General features: G+C 45.6%; 1 protein-coding gene across 1 annotated transcript in view; it reads right to left on the bottom strand.

Moving 5' to 3' along the window:
• The window catches only part of HMCN1 (hemicentin 1), a 161660-nt gene that overhangs the window by 66577 nt on the left and 69887 nt on the right, over positions 1 to 25196 (bottom strand). The window contains exons 25-43 of the mRNA XM_027723459.2: positions 24405 to 24500; positions 23834 to 24028; positions 22663 to 22793; positions 21863 to 22010; positions 21575 to 21701; positions 20455 to 20609; positions 17922 to 18200; positions 16794 to 17075; positions 15680 to 15788; positions 14946 to 15115; positions 14451 to 14605; positions 13600 to 13723; positions 12233 to 12334; positions 10573 to 10740; positions 7374 to 7525; positions 6502 to 6625; positions 2466 to 2641; positions 2081 to 2177; positions 561 to 683 (exon numbers count right to left, since the gene is read on the bottom strand). Of these exons, the coding sequence (XP_027579260.2) occupies positions 561 to 683; positions 2081 to 2177; positions 2466 to 2641; positions 6502 to 6625; positions 7374 to 7525; positions 10573 to 10740; positions 12233 to 12334; positions 13600 to 13723; positions 14451 to 14605; positions 14946 to 15115; positions 15680 to 15788; positions 16794 to 17075; positions 17922 to 18200; positions 20455 to 20609; positions 21575 to 21701; positions 21863 to 22010; positions 22663 to 22793; positions 23834 to 24028; positions 24405 to 24500 (2913 nt within the window). The remainder of the gene's footprint in view (positions 1 to 560; positions 684 to 2080; positions 2178 to 2465; positions 2642 to 6501; positions 6626 to 7373; positions 7526 to 10572; positions 10741 to 12232; positions 12335 to 13599; positions 13724 to 14450; positions 14606 to 14945; positions 15116 to 15679; positions 15789 to 16793; positions 17076 to 17921; positions 18201 to 20454; positions 20610 to 21574; positions 21702 to 21862; positions 22011 to 22662; positions 22794 to 23833; positions 24029 to 24404; positions 24501 to 25196) is intronic.

Genomic DNA, 25196 nt, shown 5'->3' with positions numbered 1-25196 from the left:
CATTTTGTTACTTGTTACCCTGGCTGCAAGTTTAAAAACAACTCAGAGGACCTGTCTGTTGTGCAGTGGATCACAGGGCAGAGACCCTCAACTCCAGGGGGCTTCCCAGCGAGTCCCAGCCCTGCTGCCTGGGATCACAAACAAGTCTTACAGTCCCAGAACGGTTCAGGTTCGAAGGGACCTCAAAGATCACCCATTTCCACCCCCTACCATGGGCAGGGACACCTTGTGCTGTCCTGCTGCCCCAGGGTAAATAAACACATTGAGAGGGGCTAAATCCTTCACAGTCCATTTCTCTGTCAGTTCAGGAATCTCTGCACTGGGCTTCTCTTGCACTCCTTTAGGAATACTGACACCTAATCCAGGCAGAGCTGAGTTAGAGAGAAGGGAATTATCTACTACTGGAGTTCATTTTACTCCACATCAGGACTGTGTAGATCCCTGCATGTTTTAGCTCCTCAGAACACACCATCCAAAACGTGCACAAGCGAAAAAAGAATAACCCTCAGGTCAGAATTATCCCATTGGCTTTATAAAATAGACAATGGACAGTTACCCACCGTTCTTTTTCCAGGTGAGACTGGGTGGTGGGATGCCACTGGACTCACAGATCAGGCTTATCATGCTCCCTTCAGTGACTGTGAGCTGAGAGCTGTCATCTGAGCCAGAAATACTTGGGGACACTGCAGAGAGATGCCAAGTAATTGCAGCATTAGAAAGAGCAGCTCATGAGCCAGCAGGAAACCCCAAACAACCCTCAGACAAATCTGCCCCACTCAGCTCTGGAGCAATGACAAGGACTGCATCCTCCTGCTGACAATGCAAACCAGGCCCTAGGTAGGGAATAATACACTTGGGAATGACTGCATCCATCCTTCCAGCTTCCAGGCTCTGCTGCATGCACAGGCTTTATTTTGGGCTGACTTTGAATGGGTGTCACTGAACAAAGCTGGCTTGGGGACTTATGTCAACTGACTCCAACTCTGAGAGCCTGGCTCAGCCAGCAAACCTACAGAGATCATCACTAGACTTTTAAAATTCAGCCTATGGTTTTCCTTGGAAGTTTTCCTGCATCAGCACACTGGCTGCCACATCCAAGGTACGGACCCCATCCCTTCAAACACCCTCCTGCAGCACAGGGACAGCTTTGCTCTACAGCTCTGGGACTCCAAAGCAGCTGCAGATAAAAGGGACCAGTGTTTTTCCTCTGATGCCTTCTAGGAATGAGGCATTTTCATCAGATGGAAACAGTAGAGACTGAAAAAAAAAGAGGTTGACACACGCAGCAAATGGTATATGCTCCAGCATGGGAAAAGGGCACAGTGCTGCAATATCCACCCCTAATTTAAATGCCATGAATGTTTATTTATAATCAATAATGACAGAATTGAATTCTGTTCTAAAAATTGTGATTTTACTGTTACAACCCTTTTAGATAATTTTAGCTGTGTGATTTCAAAGCAAGAAATTGATTTATAATAGCAAAAAAGAGATATTTCAATTTGCATGTGGGGAGAAAATGATGGTGCAGGAAAAAAATTCAAAAATCAATTATTAAAATAATGTCTTAAGTCACATTCATCAGAGAGCCACAAAAAAATTTAACTAAAGCTATCTTTATGATTCAGCACTGATAACCTTGTAGAGCAAATAAATCTAGGTTAGGCAGCTTTTATTTATCTGAAAGTCCATGCTTCAGCACTTAAATGAGTGGAAGGTTGGTAGGTTACTTTAACTGGTACTAAAACTATGGATACAAACCCAGTTGGTTATTACAGAGTGGTTTGGGTTGGAAGGACAGTTAAAGATCATCTCATTTCAACCCCCTGCTGTGGGCAGGGATGCCATTCAATAGTTACAGCTCTAACTACTCGTGCACGCAGACCCAGCCCAACAAAGGCCTAGGAAGTAGCTGCTATTAATTTAGAACCAAATTAAAGCAATTTGAAAAATGTGAGCACTTGGGCCTGTTCAAGTACAGCAAATCCAACAACATCCCCCTGCAGGAGCCTCAGGAATTGAGTGCTGATGAACTAGAGAGGATTTTGGTGTCTCACACGACAATTTTAATAAGTCTTACCCCAAATATTGACATTATAGTTCTTCTCGGTCTTCCCAGCAACATTTGTGGCTTGGCAGGTGTACCGGCCCGCGTCCTGCACCTGAGCTCCCTCGATCTGGGGGGAAAGGAAAACCTGCAGTTCTTCTCCTTACATCCTTACACGGGAAACTTGCAGGGACAGGGGGCTCAGGGTTCAATTTTACTTTTACATCTGTCCCCTGAATATTAACAACAGAGTATTAATGCAGCCCAGTGTGTCCCCAGACAGGCAGGTCTCTGAGCCCCCTCACTCCTCCATGACTCTGTTTTCCCAGAGCCCAGCTCTGTCCCATCTCCAGCGGTGCCCAGTGCCCCCGCAGCGGGTACAGCCCCCCAGGAGGGCCCCCCGGCCCGCCCAGCGTACCTTGAGCACGCTGCCATCCTCGGAGATGCTCAGCCCCGGCTTCTGCAGCAGGGGCTGCCCGTCCTTGAGCCAGCTGAGCACGGGCGGGGGGACGGCGCTGCTCTGGCACAGCAGCTCCAGGGCCTGGCTCACCAGCACCGACGCATTCTGCTCCTCGCCCGCGATGTCCGGGGGCACTGCAGCGATGGAACCACACAGCTGGGAACAGCCCTCTGGGATCAGCCACTCCAAACACCCCCCGGCCCTGCCAAGGCCACCACTGACCCCTGTCCCAAGGGGCTACAGACATAGGGCTTGGAAATCCCCCCAGGGATGGGGACTCCACCCCTGCCCTGGGCAGCTGTGCCAGGGCCTGACCACCCTTTCAGTGAAGGAAGTTGTCCTAATATCCAACCTGAACCTTCCTTGGTGCATCTTGAGGCCACTTCCTCTTGTCCTACCACAAAGGACCTTTCAACATTGAAGGCTTCCCCACGTAAACATAATATGGAGTTAACAGACTTCAATTAGCAAAAATAACAGTTGCTGCCTTTCTGACACACAGCTGAAGTCTCCTTTATATCACAAAAAGCACGAGAATAATGTTTTTACTTACAGAATATCCTCCACACAAGACACACACTAGGGAGGTATCAGCTACAGAGAAATCATCTAGATAAGCCAGGACTAGCTAAAAAAACCACCTTGAACCTTTGCTAGAAAGGAAAATCCCCAATACACAAAGGATGGGGAATGCATTCCTGCTAAAAGAAAAAGAGCTGCTGAGTGAAAAGGCTCACAAGATAATAATCAGCCCCAGAAGCTGAAAATGTCTTAAGCTGGTCCAGACAGTGCCAAGAAGGATAGCTGGCCTTAAGGAGAAATCTGACTTAGAGATGAATGTTGTCCAGAGATGGCCAAATGCAGATGGCAGAATAAGAACTTAGGTGGTGGGCAAGCAAATCAATGTGTTAATGACTTAATCATCAAGTCATAATCTACAATTAGTTTGTCTATCTGCTTTGTGTGGGATCTGCTAATTATTGCAGTTGTTGGCACTGAGCACTAGATTTAGATTTGTCCTGCAGTTTCAGTGATAACTTCATTACTACACTATTATTTCCCAATTATACAGTAGAAAAATCAGCTTTTGGAATGGAAGTTTTCTGTGTAGAAGTAAAAACAACCCAAAACACTGGACACTTAAGTGGAAGCCCATTAGCTGTTCTTGAACAGTGACAGGATTTAAGAAAACACATTTTTTTCCTCCCATTTTTAAATTTTGTGTTTCCACAACAAGAAAAACAAAGCAACTGAGAACCTGGAACATTAAGTCAGCAATTTTCCATGGGGAAAGTGTTCATGGCTGGAGTCAAAAAGACAACGGAGGAAATATTATCCCCAGAAAGTTGACCAGGGCCAAATATAAGAACCTTTACTGTCACACTGCCTTTGCTTTTCAGTTTTGCAACCCATTCCCCCAGACATTGCAGGTCTGACTGCACAAAACCTTGGGGTGAGAAGGGACTGTCAGTAAGAACACCCCGGGCTTCCCTCTGAACCCAAGTGACTGGATCCTAACGAGCCCCAGAGTGGTGCCCACAGCTCTCGAGGTGTCCTGCAAAAGCCCACTGACAATAAAGCTTTGTGTTCCTTGCCCAGGAAGTTCTCAGCAGAGCTGCTGATTTCACAGTTTGGAAATAATTTAGGGAAAAGCCTGGTCCCTGCGGATAAGAAATAGAGTAAGTGAAAAGAAATCTGTTTATCTTTCTTTCTTTGTAGAACTCACAAAGGCCCAGATTCTTTATGAGTGCTGGGGAACTGAGAGCTGGAAGCTGATCCATTCCTGCAGAAGGCAAATTTGTTTCCAAAGACTTTTCCACCAATTACTTTTCCTCTCTGCTAAATGAATTGAAATGTGTTCAAAAGGAAACTGAGTTTGTGAAACAGAGAGAGACAGACATTAAAGCATTTATTTCTGAAGGAACAGGGTTTAAAATTAATCTAATTATGCTCATGGTAACTGTAAGTTACCCAAATTGTTCCACTTCCTGGCTCAGCACACCACACATTTCCAACCAACCCAGCTCCAACTGCACTCCAAATTATTTTCCTCCTGTGGCTTCTTAATTAGATTGCCCTTGTGAGGCAAGTCTGAAAAGCAATACTGCTTTTTGGTGACAGCTTCACTCAAGCTGGCCCTGCAGCTGAGCTCAACTGTGGCCAGCTTTTAATACAACACTAATTTTAAACATACACCACTCCTACCTAACTCTTTTCATTTCATCTGGCTAAAATGGACAGAGCTTCCAGAACACAAAAGAGGAATGACAAACACATCTGTGCCATGCTACACAGACATACACACCTCCACCAAAGGAGACCTCGATACTCCTTGTTCTGGACACAAAATGTTCCAGCCTAGGCTAACCTGGCTCACTTGCCATGGCACAGTCCTGGATTTCTGAACTGCCCCTTGCAGATGCAAAAGTCACCATGATTTGGGAGTATCCTAACCAAGGAAGTCAATTCTGAAGGCCAAACTCAAAAGTGAATAATCCCTGACTTGGAAAACATCCAGACTTCTAACTTTCCTCGGTTCTCCAGAGTCATGCTCAGGATTGCCACAACGCTGGAGACTGGCACAGTCCAACCAGTTCTCTCTCCACTGCCCCACTGAAAGCAGAAGCAGAAACACAAAGGTGCTGCGATTCCAAAACTCCCTCTCCACATCTGGTACCGCAAAACGGCAGATCACTGCTCATCCTCATTTCACTGGTGTCCACAGTCACTGAGCTGTCCAAGGAAACTCAAAGCTTGCCACAGTCACACTCCCTGGCAGCCCTCCTGGCAGCCCTTGTGCAGGAGGTCAGGCTCCTCAGAACCTGCACAGCACAACAAGCTCTGAGAACATGGTATGGGGTGACCTCAGAGCCCCTTCCAGTACCTGAGGGGCTCCAGAAGAGCTGAGAGGGACTCGGGATAACGAAATGGAGGGACAGGGCAAGGGGGAATGGCTTCCCACTGCCAGAGGGCAGGGTTAGATGGGATATTGGGAAGGAATTCCTGGCTGTGAGGGTGGGGGGGGCCTGGCACAGGTTGCCCAGAGAAGCTGTGGCTGCCCCTGGATCCCTGGAATGTCCAAGGCCAGGTTGGACGGGGTTTGGAGCAACCTGGGCTGGTGGAAGGTGTCCCTGCCCATGGCAGGGGGTGGGACTGCATGACCTTTAAAGTGCATTCCAACCCAAACCATTGCAGGATTCCATGAATATGAAAAGGCATCTTATACAAGTCACAAACAAATCAGGATAAAACTTACACAAGTTACAAAAAAGCACAGAATCACAGAATGTCCTGAGCTGGAAGGTGACCCACAGGGATCATCAAAGTCCGATTCCTGGCCCTGCACAGACACCCCAATAATCCCACCATATGCCCAAGAACCTGTCCAACTGAGAAGGGAGGAGGAACTTATACGAGTTCAGACAATGAGATTTCAGAATTAACTTATTGACACAATCTGGAAAACTGACCAAGTACAAAAGATTTATTTCCTTCTTCTTGGAAGAGACCAAGTTGACTGGTTGTGCCCAGCACAGCTCATAGCAGTGTCACTATCAGCAGTAAAAAAGTCCCCACCATTTAGGCAGGCAGGGCAAGGCTTGAGGATGGGATGGGAACCGCAGAGCTGGATGGGGAACTCACAGTGACTCATTCTGCTGCAATAAACACCACTGAGCTCTGGCCAAAATAATATCTTTCACCTGGCAGATCTACATGTTTTTTACACAAACATGTATTTTCTCCTACCATTTCTAAATGAGCTTCTATGTATTCAACTTGTAAAGTCACTATTGCAATAATATTTCTTCAAGGACAGACAGCAGACTGCACCTGCAGCCTTTAATACATGGGGACCTATATGCATAAATATATTTTTACTTCTGTGCACAAACCCCTCCTCCATCACGGGTTGGGACCATCTGTACTCGCTCTGCTCAAGGTCTGGGCCCTGGAGTGTTCAGTTCTCCTGACAAGCCGTGGGTCAGACACTCACCCAGCACCCGCAGCTCGGTGTCCCTCTGGCTCTCGCCCGCGGCGTTGACGGCCACACACGTGTAGGTCCCCGTGTCACTGAGCTGAGCGCTGGGCAGGGCCAGCACCCGGCCCCCAGACAGCACCTGCAACACGTTCAGGACACACCTCAGTTCCCCTGGGTCACGTTTTACACTATTAGCTTTCATTTCGAAATTAAATACTTGTACTACCGCTGCTTCCCACCATCTCCCTGCTCCCCACACTGTTCCCTGCACCCAGTGTTCTCTTTTGATCCAGACTTGCAACAGCAGAATTCTAACCTCAGGCAAGTCCACAGGGGACTCCTGGCATTCACAAGTGTTTGCAGGATCTGGACATCCCTCCCTCTCCCCAGCTTCAAACATTCTGTCAGACCTTTAGTCTGTGCCCTGAGTTGTCTCCACAGAACACAAATTTCCCCTCTTCCCTTGCAGATCATAAAAATCAGCTTTAGAAGAGCAACCACGCTCTCTGCTTTTAGCTCTAAAATATCTCCTTATATCAAAGGTTGGGTTTTTTTTCTGAATTACTATAGTATGTAATGAGCTATTATGTGATCTTGAGTTCCACAAATCTCTTCAGCAGAGGAATACAGTCCAATTTCCTCTCCTTGCCAGTAAGTGGAAAATTCTTGATGCAAACTCTTACTCAGTATGAAATCAGTTGAAAGAACCACTTTATTTCAATATACTTCACACAGCAATTACTGGAGCTAAACTCACACCAATAACCCAGAGCAAGCAGCCTTACACTTCCATTCCAGATCTTCTAACTTACTGTCTTCCATTAAACCTCGAAGGCTCCTCCCACAAGAGGGAACAGCACAGACAGAGCAGGATCTGAACCCAGTACCTGGAGTCCGTTGCTGAAGCTGGACACAGGGCTGCCATCCTTGAGCCATGTCAGGATGGGGGCAGGGATGCCTCTGGCTTCACACTCCAGCCTCACCAGATTATTGACCACCACTGTCACTGTGTCACTGCTGCCAGAGATTGATGGGGGGACTGAAAAACCAAACAGAAAAAGAAGCTGTAACAGCTCCCTAAGAGTGTAAATCACAATGAAATTCATTGTGCCGCCTACTTTTGGACGTTATTTCTCTTCTCTCATGTTACTCCTACTGAACTCTTGTCATTTCTTTGCTCTGTGCCAAATCCTGCTCTTCCCTTGCATAAGCAGGCAGATAACTCCAGTGGAACTACTGTGAGCAAGGTATGTGGGACTGGGCCTGCTGCCCAGAGGACAGCTGGGAAACCCAGGAACCACCACTCAAAGCCAGAAAATATTCCCTCTAACTTCTCTGATACTCCATTTAGACCTTGTGAAAGGCATTAGGAGTGGTGGGGATTAAAGAAAGGAGTTTATCATGTAAACTACATAAAGCAAGTCCATACACAGAGTGATAAATTGGCCTTGCACAGCATATGGGAACAGTTTCCAGCTCAGATTGCATAACATCTGCCTGTCCGATGACACCAAACATCTTAATGGAACATCTCTAAACACTTACTCCAGGCACACAGGCCAGCAAATGTTGTAGGGCTGTGTCAGAAAGGGAGACCAGAAGCATTAAAAAAAGGAAGATGTTTCTTTTGTTGAGAAAAATCAAACCAATTTTATTTGCTCCTACCACTAATAACTCGATGATAAAACTTAAAAGTCAGTATCAGTACAAAACTTAATATTTGAAGTCACTTCAGGAAAGGGATGGGAATGGTGTGAGCTACTCATACACATCCTCTGTGAGGGGAGAAAACAGGTAAAAAATTCTGTCCTGAAAATAAGACTCATTAAAAAATTCAGCAAACCTCAGCCTTAACTCAGGTTGTGGTTGCCCCTGGATCCCTGGAAGTGTCCAAGGCCAGCTTGGACGGGGCTTGGAGCAACCTGGGCTGGTGGAAAGTGTCCCTGCCCATGGCAGGGGGTGGAATGAGATGAGCTTGATGGTCCCCTTCCAAACTAAACCATTCCATGATTCTCCCTACTCTTACACACATTTCAGTAATAGCAGGAAGGGCAGAAAAAAAGCACAGGATTTTATAATCTTTATAACTGTTTTTCCCCACACCCATGCACATAGCTCCCCTAATGCAGTGCAGTAGCATTCATTGCTCTCAAAAGCCTGAGAAAGTTACAGTGGGGAGAGAGAAGTGAAAAAAATTAATACAATGAAATCATATGAATATACTAAACTGGAACTCCACCTGCTTCCTTCAGCTGGCCTGCCTGGCTTTATTTAATGCTAAGCCTGCAGTATCAAGCATTGTTTTTAATGCCAAAAAAGATGTGATAACACTATTAACAACAGAAATCACTGAATAAGACCAAGTAATAAGTAATGACCAAGGAAGGTGCTCATTCCCAATGCCAAGTGCCACATGGAAATCCAGAGCAGCCTTTCTGTAAATGCAGCCCAACTTTCTTGGCATTTCTGAGTCTGTTCTCCTTCAAGTAGTCATTGCTTCCACTAGGAAGAGGGAAAAAACTCAAGCTTCCTCTTCTCAAACTCATAAATTCCAACTAAACTGGATGACAACCCTGTGATGGTAAATTCCAGCAGCTCCCCACGTGTGAGCCTGGCAGGACACAAGCTCAGTTAAGTAGGTTCATGGACAGCAGTTTGGGCTTCCTTTGATGCAATTAGTTCTGCCTGCAACTGCACAGACTGTGTTCTAGAATTCTGTGCCTTAGTCAGAAAGTATTAGTTCCCCAGAAAACTCTGGACATATCCACTGAAATTCTGCCACCCATCAAAAGACACGCAGACACTGTGGGTTATTCTTCATTTAACTAGAATTATGAGCTCAGTTCTAAGTATTTCTGGGAATTAATCACTGGGTGGGGTTAATTGCCTTTGACCATGCCTTGAGCCATCAGTTTCTCCCCTGATGGTCATTAATTCAATGGAAATGCACTGCCCAACTCATTAATTAACATTAATAGGAACTAGATACTCTGCATGCATCTTAGCTGGGGACACTGTGCCAAATTTGGGCCACAGTTCTGCATGGAAGACTCTGACAGAAAATCAGCTACAGGCATATGCATGTATCAAAGATAAGAATTTGGATTATGGCCACATCCAAAACCCACTGAAAACAGTGGAAAAGCTCCAATTTGGCTTTTGCTCAGGTGTCTCATGTCTGCAAACACCCACAACACTTTCACTTCATCTTCTTAGACACAGTACATTTTTCTTTAAAGCTCTTGGATTATGAAAAAGCATTTCATCTGTGTCCTTTATCTACTGTGAGCTTCAAAGTCATCTACAACAAACCCCGGCCATTGCCAGGCCCTACAAATTGCTGAAGTGGTCCCTTAAATAAAAGACCTCTTCCACAAATCTTCCTAGAAATGCCTTCCCTTTGCACATTTTCCTAGCTCAAAACACCTATTTCTAATGTCACTGATTAAAAAAAAGAGTGAAGAACATGGAATGACAGGACAAGGGGGAACGGCTTCCCACTGCCAGAGGGCAGATGGGATACTGGGACGGGATTCTTTCCTGTGAGGGTGGGGAGGCCCTGGCACAGGTTGCCCAGAGAAGCTGTGGCTGCCCCTGGATCCCTGGAAGTGTCCAAGGCCAGGCTACCTGGAGCAACCTGGGCTAGTGGGAGGTGTCCCTGCCCAGGGCAGAGGGTGGAACAGGACAGGCTTTAAGGTCCATTCCCACCCAAACCATTCCATGATGATGGGATGATGGGATGACTGACACCAAGTCTGCTGAGCAGACCTGAAGCTTGAGGAGACCGAAGGCAGCGCGTGTACGTGTTATTCCTACATGTCACGACACACGGCGAGAGCAAACGGCCTCAAGCTGTGCCAGGGAGGTTTAGGTCCGACAGCAGGACAAACACCTTCTCAGGAAGGGCGGTCAGGCACTGGCAGAGCTGCCCAGGGCGGAGGTGGAGGGATCCCAAAGCCCCGTGGCCGTGGCACTGGGGGCTGTGGGTTCCGGCCGGCCTTGGCAGCGCGGGGGGAATGGGCGCACTGGATGCTGTGCACGGGCTGTTCCCAGGGTAGGACGCGGCGCTGCCCGGCTCTCACTCACCGTGGACCTGCAGGCTGTAGAGCAGCTCGGCCGTGCCCGCAGTGTTGGCAGCCAGGCACCGGTACAGCCCCGCGTCCGAGAGTTGCGCGGCCTCGATGAGCAGGGCCCGGCCGCGGCCCCTCACGGCGCCCACGGCCAGCGCGCGGCCGTCCTTGAACCACGAGATGGCTGCGGGGAAGGGACACGACACCCGTGAGGGGGGCAGAGGGGCTGCGGCCTTCCAGTCACACACCGACCCTTACGATGCCCTATCACCAGTAATCAGCGTTAACAACAATGAAAAGCAACTCGAAATGAGGAAATGGGTAACATTTGTGCAAAATACTGACAATCCCCCCCCCAGAATTCAACAGCACTCTCGACACTATCATCTACACACATCATATATTTAAGGACATTTTTTACCTTCAGGACATTTTATCTCACAAACCAAACTTACTCATCTCATACCGAGGTCACGAGCAGCTGTTTAAAAACACACAATAATATGAAGGTGTCCCTGCCCAATGGCAGGGGGTGGAATAAGATGAGCTTTAAGGTCCCTTCAAGCCCAAACCGCCCTGCCATTCTACAATATGTATCATTTTTTCACCTTTTATCCTAAACTATCCCTACATTAAACTCAACCACCTGGGACAAAGAACCAACATGTAAGCAACCAAATCAAAGTTCAGTTGGCAGGCTGAAAAAAAAAGTTAAAATAAAGAGCAGGAATCCGGTGCTGCTCCAAAAGAAAGTTTTACAGGAACTCTATAACCAGCAACATCTGAGGATTTTGCATCTCAGCCAAAAGATGGCACCAGCCATCAGGAGAATGAGCCATGTAGGATTTATGGTACCACCACTCAGTAGATGAAATTACCACTTATTGATTATCTGTAATACACAAGTTTATTTGGGGAAAGAACTGCATTCACAAAGTGTTCTGGTCTCACTGATAAACAAGACTGTACAGGGCTCCTCTCTTTTTCAGTGGAATGGTGTGCTATCACTTTTCTTTGCTAATGTTATTTCTTGACACTATGACGTGGCATCACATCATACCAGAGGTGACCAAACTGTTCTTATTGCATAAATCATCTGAAATCCATCATTTTAATTGTTTGTTCTAAAATAATTGTCAATTTGGAGAGAAAAAGGAGGAGAAGAAATTAAAGAGAGTGTAAAACGGATATGAAATCCTGATGTTTTTACATTTTACTTACACCCTCAGTATTTTTAACCTGTGTCTTATACAAGTATAAATTATTATAGAAAACAATACTTTGCTGTGAATTAATTCTCAAAAAGGCAGAAAAGGTGAATCCGGATGTTCACCTGAAATGTAATAACACCTTTCTTCTGAAAATGTTGCTGTCATCAGCACGAGAATAAATTGCTATATTAGATAAGCTCTTAGTAACTATTCCTCCAGTTTTGCTGTACAACAATTAATATAGAAAATTGTTCTCACAGTAACATGGTATTTTTATATCTTATCAGAAGAAGGTGGGAGCAAAAACACACTCTAAAAAAGGTCCTAGATATGCCCACACCTGACATGCTCAATGCACCAGGTACTTTAGGTCTGCTCTACACTGTCAAATATTTGGCTGGCAGGAGATAAAAGGGGATGTGTTTAAAGGTGATTCCAGATGTTCCCCAAGGTGCACGTGGATACCTGGCAGAGGGTTCCCAGAAGCTTTGCATTCAAGATGGATTGGGTTGTTCACCACCACTGTTTCATTTAACATCTTTCCCGCATCTTCCAGACTAGGTGGTTCTGGGGAAAGACAAAGGCAGCAGGTTTGCATTAATTCAGCCACCCAGCCAGCACAGCATCCAACCACAAAGTCATCTGCCCTTGGACGAACTCTGGGCTATGAGTTGCACAACCTTCAGCTGCTGGATGACCGAGGAATTTCTCCAAGAAGCTCATCTTTGAAAAGGGGATATTCTCTAACTATATAACCACATTAGTGGTAAGAGGAATAAAATGTTATTTTTGTTACTTCTAATTTTTTTCGTGAAATTGGGACTTTAAAACAGAGTTGCAAGGAATGGGTGCACAACACAGAACAGCAATTCTTTATTGTGGCAGGAACATCCCACTTCAACTGACTGTTGACACAGCTTTACCTTACTAACGTTTAGAAATCTGCACCACGTCAGAAACACCAGATAATGACACTTTGAACATGAAGACAGCAAAAAGAGTCATCTCTGACATGGGGCTGACACTCAAATTAGCTGTGATGCAATTATCACAGTATAAGATGAGTGTGGCTTCTCTTTCTAAGTCTCGTCCATGGAGACTCTGCAGCTTCTCCCCATTTCAGTTGAACATTTTCCAGATACTGAGTCGGTTTGGCAATAAGAGTCAACATAATGATACTCTGTGAGCATTTTGCCATGGTCCATTCCTACACCTCCTGAGGATTCCCACACCTCCTTTGAGGATTGGATCACATCAAGAATGCAAAAGCCGATTTCTGAGCCAAACATACATAAATCATGGTGAGAGCATTTATTAAACTCACATGCAAACAACTGCTTCTCAAGTTTCCCCGACTCCTTTTATACTATTGTTAGCTGCAAAAGACAGTTCCCTTTAATCAGGCTGAAAAATCCCCTCACAACAGAATGTTTCTTTCTCATAAAAGTCATTCCTGTAAAAATTTCCCATTGCAGGGTCACAGGGAATACCAATATCCACAGACAATTTGGATGAAATTAATGATGTCAATGGTGGTATATCATATACTGACTCAGAAACAGGTACCATTCTGAGGGGTGAGTTAGTGGCAACGTGTTTGGCTTTTTGGGAGACCTCTGAACAGCAATTACCTGGAAAGGGAATTAATTCATTTATTTCTGGGTCCTTGGTACCACAGGAGAGAGGCCAGATCTTAAGAAGAAGAGTTTTTGGCCTCACTCCTTACTAATGGAGTGGGACAAAAAAAGCAAACTGAAGGGGGGATGTGCAGAGACAGCACAAAAGCCAGAGCAGAGGGCACACAGAGGAGCTGCCGAGAGCGGAGACGTTACCGTGCACGTGGAGCCGGACGTGCTGCTGGGCCTCTCCGGCTGCGTTGGTGGCCACGCAGGTGTAGTGGGCAGCATCCTGGGGCAGGGCCCTGCCCACCTGCAGAGCACGGCCTGAGGACTCCAGCTGTACCAAAAACAGAGCACATGGACACGATGGCCCAGGGCAGAGCACACGCTGACACGGAACACCGCCGGGAGCGGTTTCCCTCTAACCCAGGGAAGGGGTGTCTGGGAGTTCAGATGCTTCAGTAATCCTGGGACATCAGCATTATGAGCTGTACAAGTGTAAGGAGACCCATATGGCAGCAGGGCAGGCATGCAAAGGGCAGAGGAGGCTGCAGTCAGGATGTCAAAAGCTGCTCCAGCCCACAGTAAATCAAAGCCATTGCAAGCAACCAAACCCCTGGAGCATGGAACCACTGGGAAGGGCTCTTCATGGAAAGGCAGGATGTCACCATCAGAAGGGAATTACAGGTAGCTGCTGCAATGGCAGCAATTTTAGAACAGCTCATCTTAATGCCTCCTCACAGGGACAAGTGGGCAGAGCCCACCTCACAATCAGCAGACAGCCACACCTCAAAAGGTTCAAGTAGCACTGGAAGGAGCCACATGCTGAATTTCCAGCCCTGGACTCCTCTGATATGAGCTGTCTAATGGGATTCAGTCTACTAAACACTGCTATAACCAGAGATACCACCCTGGGCAGGCAAAAAGCCCCTCGTTCTCCAGGATGGATCTTCAGCATCTTTATATCACAGCACGAGGGAAGCAACAGGAAAAGACGCACTGACCTGTATCATTCATTGTAACTATCTGTCATGGTTTGGATCCCACAAAAGAGTCATGCTTACTCTGAGGTTTCCTCTGGCTGTGTTTACTGGCTGTCCATCTTTTAACCAGGTTATGGAAGGGCTGGGAATGCCACTGGCTATGCACTGCAGTGTCACAGGCTTGTGGATCACAACAGCTCTCTCGGAAGGCCCAGTTGATTTGATGGTTGGAGGAACTGCAAGAAGTACCAGAAACAAAAACGAAGTGTCATTTGAACATGTACATTTAAAGATATAGAAACAATACCCCACAGCTGAGTGCAGTTCTATTTCTACCCCTAGATCAGGACAACCTGCTCTAGTGGAAGGTGTCCCTGCCCACGGCAGGGGGTTGGGATGAGATGGACTTTAAGGTCTCCTCCAACCCTAACTATTCTATGATTCTACTTCAGCTTATCTCATCTACAATTTTTCAACCCACTAATACAAATAAGCATTTACAGGAGATCTGAGCACCTTCTTGCCAGCAATTTAAAAAGAAAAGCAGTCTGCTGCTTTCCCCCTTGAGTAACCTACCATGCACTGTAACATCAAATTCCTTCCCATGTTCTCCTGCCTTATTTGCAGCCACACATTTATAGTGGCCGGTGTCTGACACTTCAGCTTGAGAGATGACAAGTTTCTGTCCCTTTAATAAGATCTTGTGCCCAGCTCCCTCTTCAACTGGATGACCATCTTTCAACCACCTGTCAAAGAGAAAGTTCAGTCTCAGCTCTCTGTGAAAGAAAGATCTACAACACTCCTGAAACATGCACAACTCCATTAAACAGAACAGCTCAGTAACTCAATTTGCATTTCCAGGGAAGTTTGGAGATGTCATATTCCACTTTCCTGAGTGCCATGGACCAAAATGGTTTATCAGAAGGGAGTATTGGGGAACAGGCACTAAAGAAGACATCAGAAAGGTGACAGCAGGTACCATCAGAGGCAGAGAGAAATCTCCACAGCAAAAGTAACCCCAGGTGGCAGAACAGAAGTGCTCAGTTGCATTAGCACAGGAATGAGAGTTTTGGCTGCTCTTGTTGTCTATGCCCATCTCCAGAACGTGGACACTGGCACAACAAACCAAACTCATTTAAAATAAAATTCTGATGCTGCCCAGTGAGTGCTGTCTTCAGTGGAGCCAGGAGTTTGTCCTCTGCTCATTAACCATCACCAAACAACACAGGGGGCTCATAAAGCTCAGTTCCACACTCCCCTAACCAAGCAGCAGATTTATTTATTTTCTACTGTCACACAAGTGCCCTTACGTGATAGTTGGTGAGGGTGTCCCTGTTGCTGTACAATCCAGCTCCAAAGGGCTGTGGAGAATCACAATGTAGTCAAAGAGCTCACCCCCACCTTCCACAAATGGTGGGACTGTGAAAGAGAAAATCCACAAACAGAAACATTTAAGTATCAGAAATATCATGACAGTCTCTCTCAAATAGCAATGTTAAACACACACTGATTCATTAGGAACCTCAGTTCCTCTCTGAAGGGAAACATTTACTCAGTAATATTTTGCGGCTTCAAATCATTCTTCTCATTTTTTTTTTATTGTTTCTCATTTGGTTGGTTTTCCCAGACTCTGTCAGAACAACCTTATGAATGGGTGGGGATGGGGGGGCCTTTTAGCACTCCCTGCCAGAAGAAGGAGAAAACAAAGGTGCAGAAGAACCTTTTCCAGGTCCTTCTTCACCCTGTCTCGTCCTCTCTGGGAAGGAAGCACTGCAACACAGCTCCTCACAGCTCCTCCACTGACCCAGACCAGTGAGATACACCTGGAGCAGCAGAATGGGTGCTCTTCTCCTGCATTCAATACTGTGTTCTCCAAGAGAGCAATTCAAACTTCATTACAGCTCATAAATAACTCCTGCCATGTCAAGAGAAGGTGGTTCACATTTTTGTACAATTCTTTTACCTCAGGACAGTCAGCAGGGACTGCTGAGATGCAAACTGTGGTAACAGATTCAAGGGACACAAAAGGAAAAGCATTTTTTCAAGAGAAGGTTCAAAATTTGCACAACACAACTCAGAGAAAGATGTCCTCTCCTAGAAGCCACTACTCAGTGATATTTTTAATGGATACTCTTGGGGATCTATGATTTTCTTCTATGAAGGCAAGTTAGAAGAATTTTAGGGGTTACTGAGAATAATATTTACCAACCACATGCAAAAAAAATCCTTCAAGAACTAACCTGAAAGCCTCCCAGCTGTCCTGTAACCCTGGACAGCAAAGTTGTACAGTGCTCACGTTCAACTAAATATGGAGCCCGATAACTGATCTTTCACAAACAAAAATACAAACACGGGGGTTTTTGGAATCTGTCCATATTAGGTTTATGGGAATGTGACAAATCAGTAGTTGTGCTGCTCACACACCTAAGATTTCAACTTCATACTTGATTTCTTGTTCCCCAGCTATGCTTGTGGCCACACACCAGTAGTGGCCCCGGTCGGCCTCGGCGGCGTTGAGGATCTCCAGCCTCTTCCCAGCAGCCAGGACACGGAGTCTGGCGCTGGCCTGCACGGGAACCCCATCCTTCAGCCAGGTCAGGAGAGGGGGAGGGTTGCCAGCAGCATTACACTCCAGAGTCAGGGAATTCCCAGCAACCACCTGCCTGCTCTGGGCTGTGTCAGCATCGCCCTCGATCACCGGAGGAACTGGAAAAAGGAAAAAATACACTGCAAGCCATTAATTCTGTAGCCAGAAAATGAATTAAGAGCAAATGGGTTGGTTCCTCCCCCCGCTTTGGCTCCCTAAGCCATTCTGTCACGCAGGATTTCATGGGAGAATTTGCTGCTGGGGTGGGACAAGGCAAAGGGAAACAGAGAATTTCTTACTTCAGTATTGACCACACAGGATCTGCAGGGCTTTGAGAGGGAAGAACTAAATACAAAGGACTCAAGAGGGCATTCTAAAGATCCCCTACAGACCGGGTATTGCAGGTAAGTATTGTTCAGCATACAGATGGGAATTCGAGAACATATACATGGAGAAGAAATAGTGCAGCAGAAGAAAGTGTGGTACCAAGGCTGGTGAAGGGACTTTGGACAAGGGCATGGAGGGATAGAACAAGGGATGATGGTTTTAAACTGCCAGAGGGCAGGGTTAGGTGGGGTATTGGGAAGGAGTTCCTGGCTGTCAGGGTGGGGAGGCCCTGGCACAGGTTGCCCAGAGAAGCTGTGGCTGCCCCTGGATCCTTGGAAGTGTCCAAGGCCAGGTTGGATAGGGCTTGGAGCAACCTGGGCTAGTGGAAGGTGTCCCTGCCCAGGGCAGGGGGTGGAACTGCAGGATGTTTAAGGTGCCTTCCAACCCAAACCATTGCAGGATTCCATGAACCAAAGAGCTTTTTGAGAGTCCCACAAAGCAAAGGGTCTAAATCTCCTGTCCATGGCCCTGCTCAGAGAGGCCAGCCTTCAAACACAGTCCCTGCCAGGCTGCAGAGGCAGCAGAGCTCTCCCAGTGCAGCTGTAACCCAAACCCCCAGCCCAGGAGCTGTCCCTCACCGTACACGTCCACGTGGAACACCTTCTCTGCCGCACCGGCCGCGCTGCTCACACGACACGTGTACCTGCCAGAGTCCGACACCCGGGCACGAGGGATCTGCAGGAACTGCCCCCTGTCCACGTACAGAGCCTGGGGGCTGGAGAGAAGGGGGTGCCCATCCTTGTACCAGGTGATGGTGGGGACAGGGGTGCCCTTGGCCTCGCATTCCAGGCTGATGAGGTTGTTGAGCAGCGCCGACACCTCCGTGGTAACGTTCCCTCCTTTGATACTGGGAGGGACTGTTTCAAAAGACAAAACAGCAGCACTAAAGCCTTGGGTCACAAAGATGTGCAGATTTAAATGAAACATCAGAATGCTGTAAGAACAAAATATTTTAATCAGACTTCCAACCCTTCCTGCTGTATTTTGGTTGGTTTTTTTCCCCAGCAGAGTAGATCACAGAATCACAATCACAGAATCAGTGAGGGTGGAAAAGACCTCTGAGATCATCCAGTCCAACCTTCGACCCAACCCCACCTTGTCACCCAGACCATGGCACTGATGCCATGTCCAGGCTCTGCTCAAACACCTCCAGGGATGGGCACTCCACCCCCTCCCTGGGCAGCCCATTCCAAGGTCTGATCCCTCTCTCTGTGAAGAACTTCTTCCTGATTCCAACCTAAACCTCCCCTGGCACAGCTTGGGACTGTGCCTTCATGTCCTACTGCTGGTTGACTGGGAAAAGAGATATATCACCTGTACAGCTCTCCAAGGCAACACAGGGTAGAAAGCACAAAGAGAACACAACAAAAAGGGCCACCAGGCTCCAACCTGTGCCAAGTTAGGGCCTCCATGCATCCTGCAATGCATCTGGGCACCCCTCTTCCCTGTCTCCAAGGGGTGAAGAAAGAGCAATCCCTGTATCCCTGGGGAGGTGCATCCTCCCAGCAAGGAACCTGCCATTAAAAATACCAGATACACCCAAGAGCCTCGACAGCTGCAGCGGGAACTGCTCAGGGCTCCAAACTTCTGAGGATGAAGTCACTTTGAGACTAAATATGAGCTTAACAGTCTTGCTTTATGCTCCTATTTTTGAAACTTTTTGGCCCACAGTCATTTCCCTTGCTCACTGGGCAGCAGGACTCAGATTCTTCTAGCAAACAAGCTCTGGTGTAAATCAGCCAATATAAAGAGTCCGTAAATCTCTATAGAAGTAATAAAAACAGAGTGCAATTGGCAACGAGTAAATTTATGACTGCTGAGAGTACCAGACACATCTGGCAGACACATTGACTCCTGTGCTGCCAAAAATGCTCAGCACATCCACAGATTCCACTGACTTCCATAGTGGTCACTGAAAACCCCACTGCAGAGATGTAAAGCAAAGTGTCCGTGGACAGATCTACACCTGAGATGGGTCTTGCAGATTATCAAACCACAATGAAACATTTTACTAATTAAACATTTTTTGTTGCCAAAAAACCTAAATCCATAAATCATGCTGAAACAAACCCAGATCAAAGGCAAATGCACTTCTCTATCAGCAAATGCTGACAGAGGATCCACGGAAATGGGGAATGGTTTTAACATGGTGTTTTGGGAAAATATTAAAGTCAAAAATACGGCTGAACTGCTAAAACAAAGTAAGAATGAGCAAGAATTAGCATCTAGGCTGCTCACTTACTCTGTGGGCTTCTGTTTGTGCAGCCAGGATTAATGAGAAATTTAAAAGTAAAGAGGTGTTCCAATCTACTATCACGAGTTCACCTCTCTTGCCTGAAGACTCTGAAGTAAATCTACTCATCCGTGAGAGTTTTACTTGGGGGCCTTTTTATTCCTCTAATTTTTATTCCTCCAATCTCCCAACAGCCACAATCACCTGCAAGTTGTGCCAGCATTTCCTTTGTTCCTGCTGGACACAGGCTTGCCCATGGCTGGTGTACAGGCAGTGTGCTGTGGCTGCTCCATACTTCAGGAATGTCCCACCACGCTACCTGAAGGTCATCTGGAATATTCTTCTTCAAACACTATTTAGGTCTGACTCTTACTGGTTTTGCACTTTGCTTTATACTTTTGCACTAACTTTAACTTATTCCTGGGTGAATTTACTCCTAAAACTAAAGGAAAACAAGTCCACAAGTATATTAAAACAAAAATCTTCTAATTCATTTTCTTCTTCATAAGACAGATCAAAATTCAGCTGAAACTAATTAATAGCAGAATTTGAGAAAGCCTGTCAAGATTTTTGTCTCTCAACAGTTAGAAAATTATAAAAAGCACAAAACCACCACTTAAAGGCCAAGTCTGCAAAGACTGGACCCATACTTGACTTCATATGTATAAATGCTCAAAAAGGATCTCTTTGTCAACAGATGAATATTAAGTTATGCTTGTTTCAGTAAAGTTTCTTTTTTGAATGGATTTACTCAGACAAATACAAATTAAGGATCTGATCCTGCAAAATTTGTGTGCATCTGAGCATCTCCATTCCAAAAAGAAACCTTATGAGTAAAATCCAAGGATGTTCCAGGGCCAGGCATTCTGTAAACTCACCGTGGACAATGAGCTTGACCTCCTTGACTTGTTTGCCAGCAGTGTTGGTGGCACTGCACTGGTAACGACCCTTGTCACCCCTTCGAACACTCCTGATGTGCAGAACTTGATCTCTGTCCAGAAGCTCAACATTGGGATCTCCCAGAAACAAGGGCCTGAAATAAGAGAGTGTTTTGCTTCCCAGAACTCTGACCCCATCCTTTCAGCAGTAATTTAAACTGACAGTAAGATGAAGAGGTCCTTTAGTGGCAGAAATTATCCCGTTCCAGAGAACAATTTAGCACTAAATTAAGAGCATTAAGCACAAGGAACATCATCAAGTGACAAACTATTATAATTAACTCTATTCTTAGTTTTTAGAAGAAAACAAACCACAAAAATTACTTTACTCAGGTCATCCAGGATGCCAGCATCAGAGCCAGAGTCCTGTGCTTGACCTCAGTTCTTTTTCCTAATATCCTTAGTCATGCCAGCCCTTTGCTGATAACAAAATGTCAACTACTAGTTGAAAGTGTCAATATATCCACACCAAAGAGTAAGGAATTGTCACAGCAGGATATCTGTGTCTGTACTGAACTATATTGTTAAACACCAAAAACACAGCCCAGCTGGATTTTCAGCTAATAGTTAAGCCACTAAGAATCCTTCTCCTGGTGTGCTTTCCTGGAGGATGAGATGAGGAATGGAAGCATGTATATATGCATATATAACCTTTAATGTAGATGTGCAGAGGTGCACAAGGCACTAGCTAGAAAAATGTCAAACACGTCAGCTAAACTGCATTTTAACTAATGACATGTTTAAAATAATCCAGATAGAATAACCATGGAATAAACTCAAAGAAATGGAGGAGTTTATAATCAAATGCTTCAAGCATTGTCTGGCTTAAAATATCCTAAATGTGTTCTGCAAGTGCCAGTCAGGGGAGAGTTCACAAAGATGAGCAGAAGGTTAACTTTTAATTAAAGGACTCACCAGCTCACACCACCCCAAGTTCTATCTGATGACAACTTAACCCTAAGTAGTCAAACCAGAGTGTGCAGGTACAGTGCACTTCCTCCCCCGTGTTCCAGGGCAGGAACAACCCAGACACAAACCTCAAAGGCTGTAACACACTCACTTGCCATCTTTGAACCAGTGAATGTCAGGAACAGGGAAGCCTTTGGCTCTGCATTCCAGGCTGATTTCCTGGTTGAGGATGACTGCAACTTCCCCAGAGGTATCAGTACCTATTATGCTCGGGGGAACTTCAGAAAGACAAACATTAAGGAAGAACAGTGAGTGGAAGAATCTATTTATAATGACTTGAAATTTACTGCCTGCTTAAATATCAACTGTTTTTCCAATCACCAACTTACAAAAAAAACCCCAAACAAAACAAAAACCAACCCCCAAACCATGAACTGACCTAGTATATCTAGGTTAAACAGCTTCTCAGAACTTCCTGCCACATTTACGGCTTTGCAGGAATATTGCCCAGCGTCCTCAGTAGCAGCTTTCAGGAGCTTCAGTATCTTCCCATTGTGCAAAATCTGGACAGCACTGCTTTCCACAACCTTAAAAGAACCCGAGACATCAGCCTTATGTGATCCAAGTTACATCAGCCAAACAGCACAGCTGGATTTTTATAAGAAAATGGTAGTTTTAGGTTTAGGGATAATCTGTTTCCCCTCTCAGTTACAGCACTAATTCCCTGCACTGCTGCAATCTGTTCAATATGGTTTGGAGCTCACAGCAGGCAAGGGGGGAACCAAAGAAACCCTCCATCCATCAGCAAGGGGCAGTCACAGAGTGCATAAAGGGCTCTCTCCTCGTCTGAAACTGTGACTTATCAGCTACAACTGGGAGCAGAGGACTCGAGGATAAATCCTGAGGAATTCAAATAGCCTCCAACAGTTCTTATTTCTCCACCCACAAAATAAAGAAAATAGCATAGTTGGTCCCCTCTGGAAGGACTCTGGCATCCGCAATACTGGAAGATTATTAAGGCTAATTCCTAATGGAATCCTGAAAATAAAGAGCTTACTTTTCACTTATTGAATTCATGGATGAACCATATTTAGCTGGTTTTTTGTGGAGGTGTTCTTAGTGCACTACTAAGCACATAAAGGCAGGTGCATGTATTTACTTCAGTCAGTTTTCACACCAAGCACTTCAAAGTCCCCCCAAAACTGAGTGAGGCTGCCTAATTTCAGTAATCACACATACCTGGATATCTTCTTTATACCAGGAGATGACTGGGAAGGGGTTACCAGTTACTTCACAGAAGAGACTTACAGGGTGATGAACAACCACAGAGGTGTTTGTCACCTTTTCTTGATCTCTAATTTCAGGAGGAACTGCAAGAAAACTCAAAGTCATGATTTCCCACTTTCTCCTTCCTCCCCTCTGTCAAGGACCACCGTAATCCAAATTTCTTAGACCCTTTTCATTCCCTCCTCAATGTTTCCTTTTGCCTTTTGCCTCTGGGCATATCTTCCTATGTCTTTTCTTATTCTTCTCAAAAAACAGTCTTCTCTTGCCCAGTAATGGACTCCCAGGGAAATTCACTCCAACAGAACAACCAGCAACATTTTTAATCTTAATACTGAATCTTAATGTTATTTAACCTTAAATTTAATCTTAAAATCTCCTGTTACTTGTTCAGCAACATTTGGTTAGCAAAGGAAGCAGATTCCAGAGTCATCCTTCCTCTTCACTGCTTCCAGTCATGTTCCAGAACACCTGTCTAATATTTATCTCACTATGGATGCAAACAGAATGGCCTTATGTGGTGGATTAGAAAATCCCAACCCACTGACAAGTCCTGCTGGCACAGGATGGAATTCCTGCTTTTCTCAGGATAAAGATAAGGATATAATAATCCTGCTCAAAGGCATCAGCACTATCATGGGAAGTGAACAAGGCTGAAATAAAAGTGCTCTGTACAAATCAATACCTCAAGGCCACCCATGGAGGTTTTGTTTTCTAATAAGGATTCTGGAAGAAGAATATCAGGAACAAAAGTTCTCCTATCCTATGTTTAATCATATAAATAACTTTTCTCATATTTAGACCTGAAATGCAGACCTATCCCCCAGTCTTTAATCTCTACAGTACAAAAGTCTTCATTTGTTATTTGCATTGAAGATTTCAAGTATAAATAGTCTGAGATGCACCTGGCTCCTGGAGCAAAACAAAGATGGTTTGTTCCTAAAGTCATGGAGAACAGAAACAACAGAAAAAAACCACAGAGAACATCTGAATAATAGAAATGCAAGTAGTCGGATCAGCTTTTATCATTTAACGGCACATGGGCAGACCTGGGCATGCAATTCCCAACAGTAACATCAAAGAGATTCCTCCAAAGCAGTTCCCAAGGGTTGTGTTTGTTCTGTACCGTTCACTTTGAGGCTGTATTTCCTCTCAGTGCTCCCAGCCTCGTTGGTGGCCACACACACGTAGTCCCCGCTGTGCGAGGGGGTGACAGCAGCGATGACCAGCAGTGTCCCGTCCTCCAGCACCGCAATGCCTGGCTCTCTGCCCGTCAGCTCCCTCCCGTTATGGAGCCACCTGATGGCAGGCTTTGGAACACCTAAGGAGGCAAAGGGGAAACTGCCACAAACGCCTCGCTCGGCTCACAACAAGAGAGGTTCACACAGTTCCTGCTGCTTGCTGGAAGTCTTACTGCAAGGACAACACATGTCCTTCCAAGAGGAAGCCCCACTGCTACAGGATGATTTTTAACATGAAAAATCTTAGTCCCAAACATTATAAAATCCTTTTGGCTTGCAATGACTTTCCACAACACTTCCACACACGGTGGTTATTTAAATTACCATTAGCTTGAATTTTTCCAAATAAAGTATATATGGAAAATACTGTGTGGATTGGACATTTTTACAGGAACTTAGTAATTTTCAAAGGTCAACAGCAAAAATACTTCTGGGAGTGGGAGCAGTGGCACACACCTCTAGCAGGGCACGGGAATGCCACGCGCTGGTTTGCCACTCTCTCTTGGAAGGGACTGTTGTATGGAGGGTCCAGGTCCTCGATACTGGGAGACTCTGAAAGAAAATCAGACCCCAAAAACTTCTTGGCCTCTGCTCTCAAATGTAAAAATACAGTTTGGCAATACACATCACTCAGTTTCTCCCATCCACACGAGGTCAGACTCCAATAACCCCCTTTACACTGACTGGAATGTGTGTCATACAAGCAGTCTTATTTCAACGGGAATATTTAGGAAGCAAGCGATACAAAGAGGTTTTCAAATGTGACTGCAAATGGTTCTCTTGAAAACCTGCTATATTTATTTTGAAGGCAGTGTTTCTGAATAATCTGAAAAATACTACTGAAACTGCTTTTCCCCAAACATTGGTGCTACTGCCATCCTTTGTTCTCGAGTCTCATTTCGAACTCGTGTGCAGGCTGACAATACACAGAGAATATTATCTATAATTACATAAAGTTACTGAGAGTTCTTTGTTGTCCGTAAAAAGTGTTTCTCAGCACCTCTAATCCAAAGGGATCAGAACACTGCCTTTAGACTACTGCAAAGAAGAAATAGTTCCTGCTCAGCAGAAGTCAGTCACGCTCCACTGATGTCTGTGACCCCGTGACAGGTGAGGAGTTACACTATGGATTTAAACTGGCACACTGACCACTGTTACCCCATCACCATTGCAACACCATCTTGTTATTTAAATACATAGAGAGAGAGAGTTTCTTTTTTCTCATTTCTGCAAACTCTCCAAAGACTA

The sequence above is a fragment of the Pipra filicauda genome, unplaced genomic scaffold (genome assembly GCF_003945595.2).
Source record: "Pipra filicauda isolate LSUMZ 115617 unplaced genomic scaffold, ASM394559v2 scaffold185_size1782982_pilon, whole genome shotgun sequence".
Lineage (NCBI taxonomy): Eukaryota > Metazoa > Chordata > Aves > Passeriformes > Pipridae > Pipra > Pipra filicauda.
This window is presented reverse-complemented; position numbering and strand designations above follow the sequence as displayed.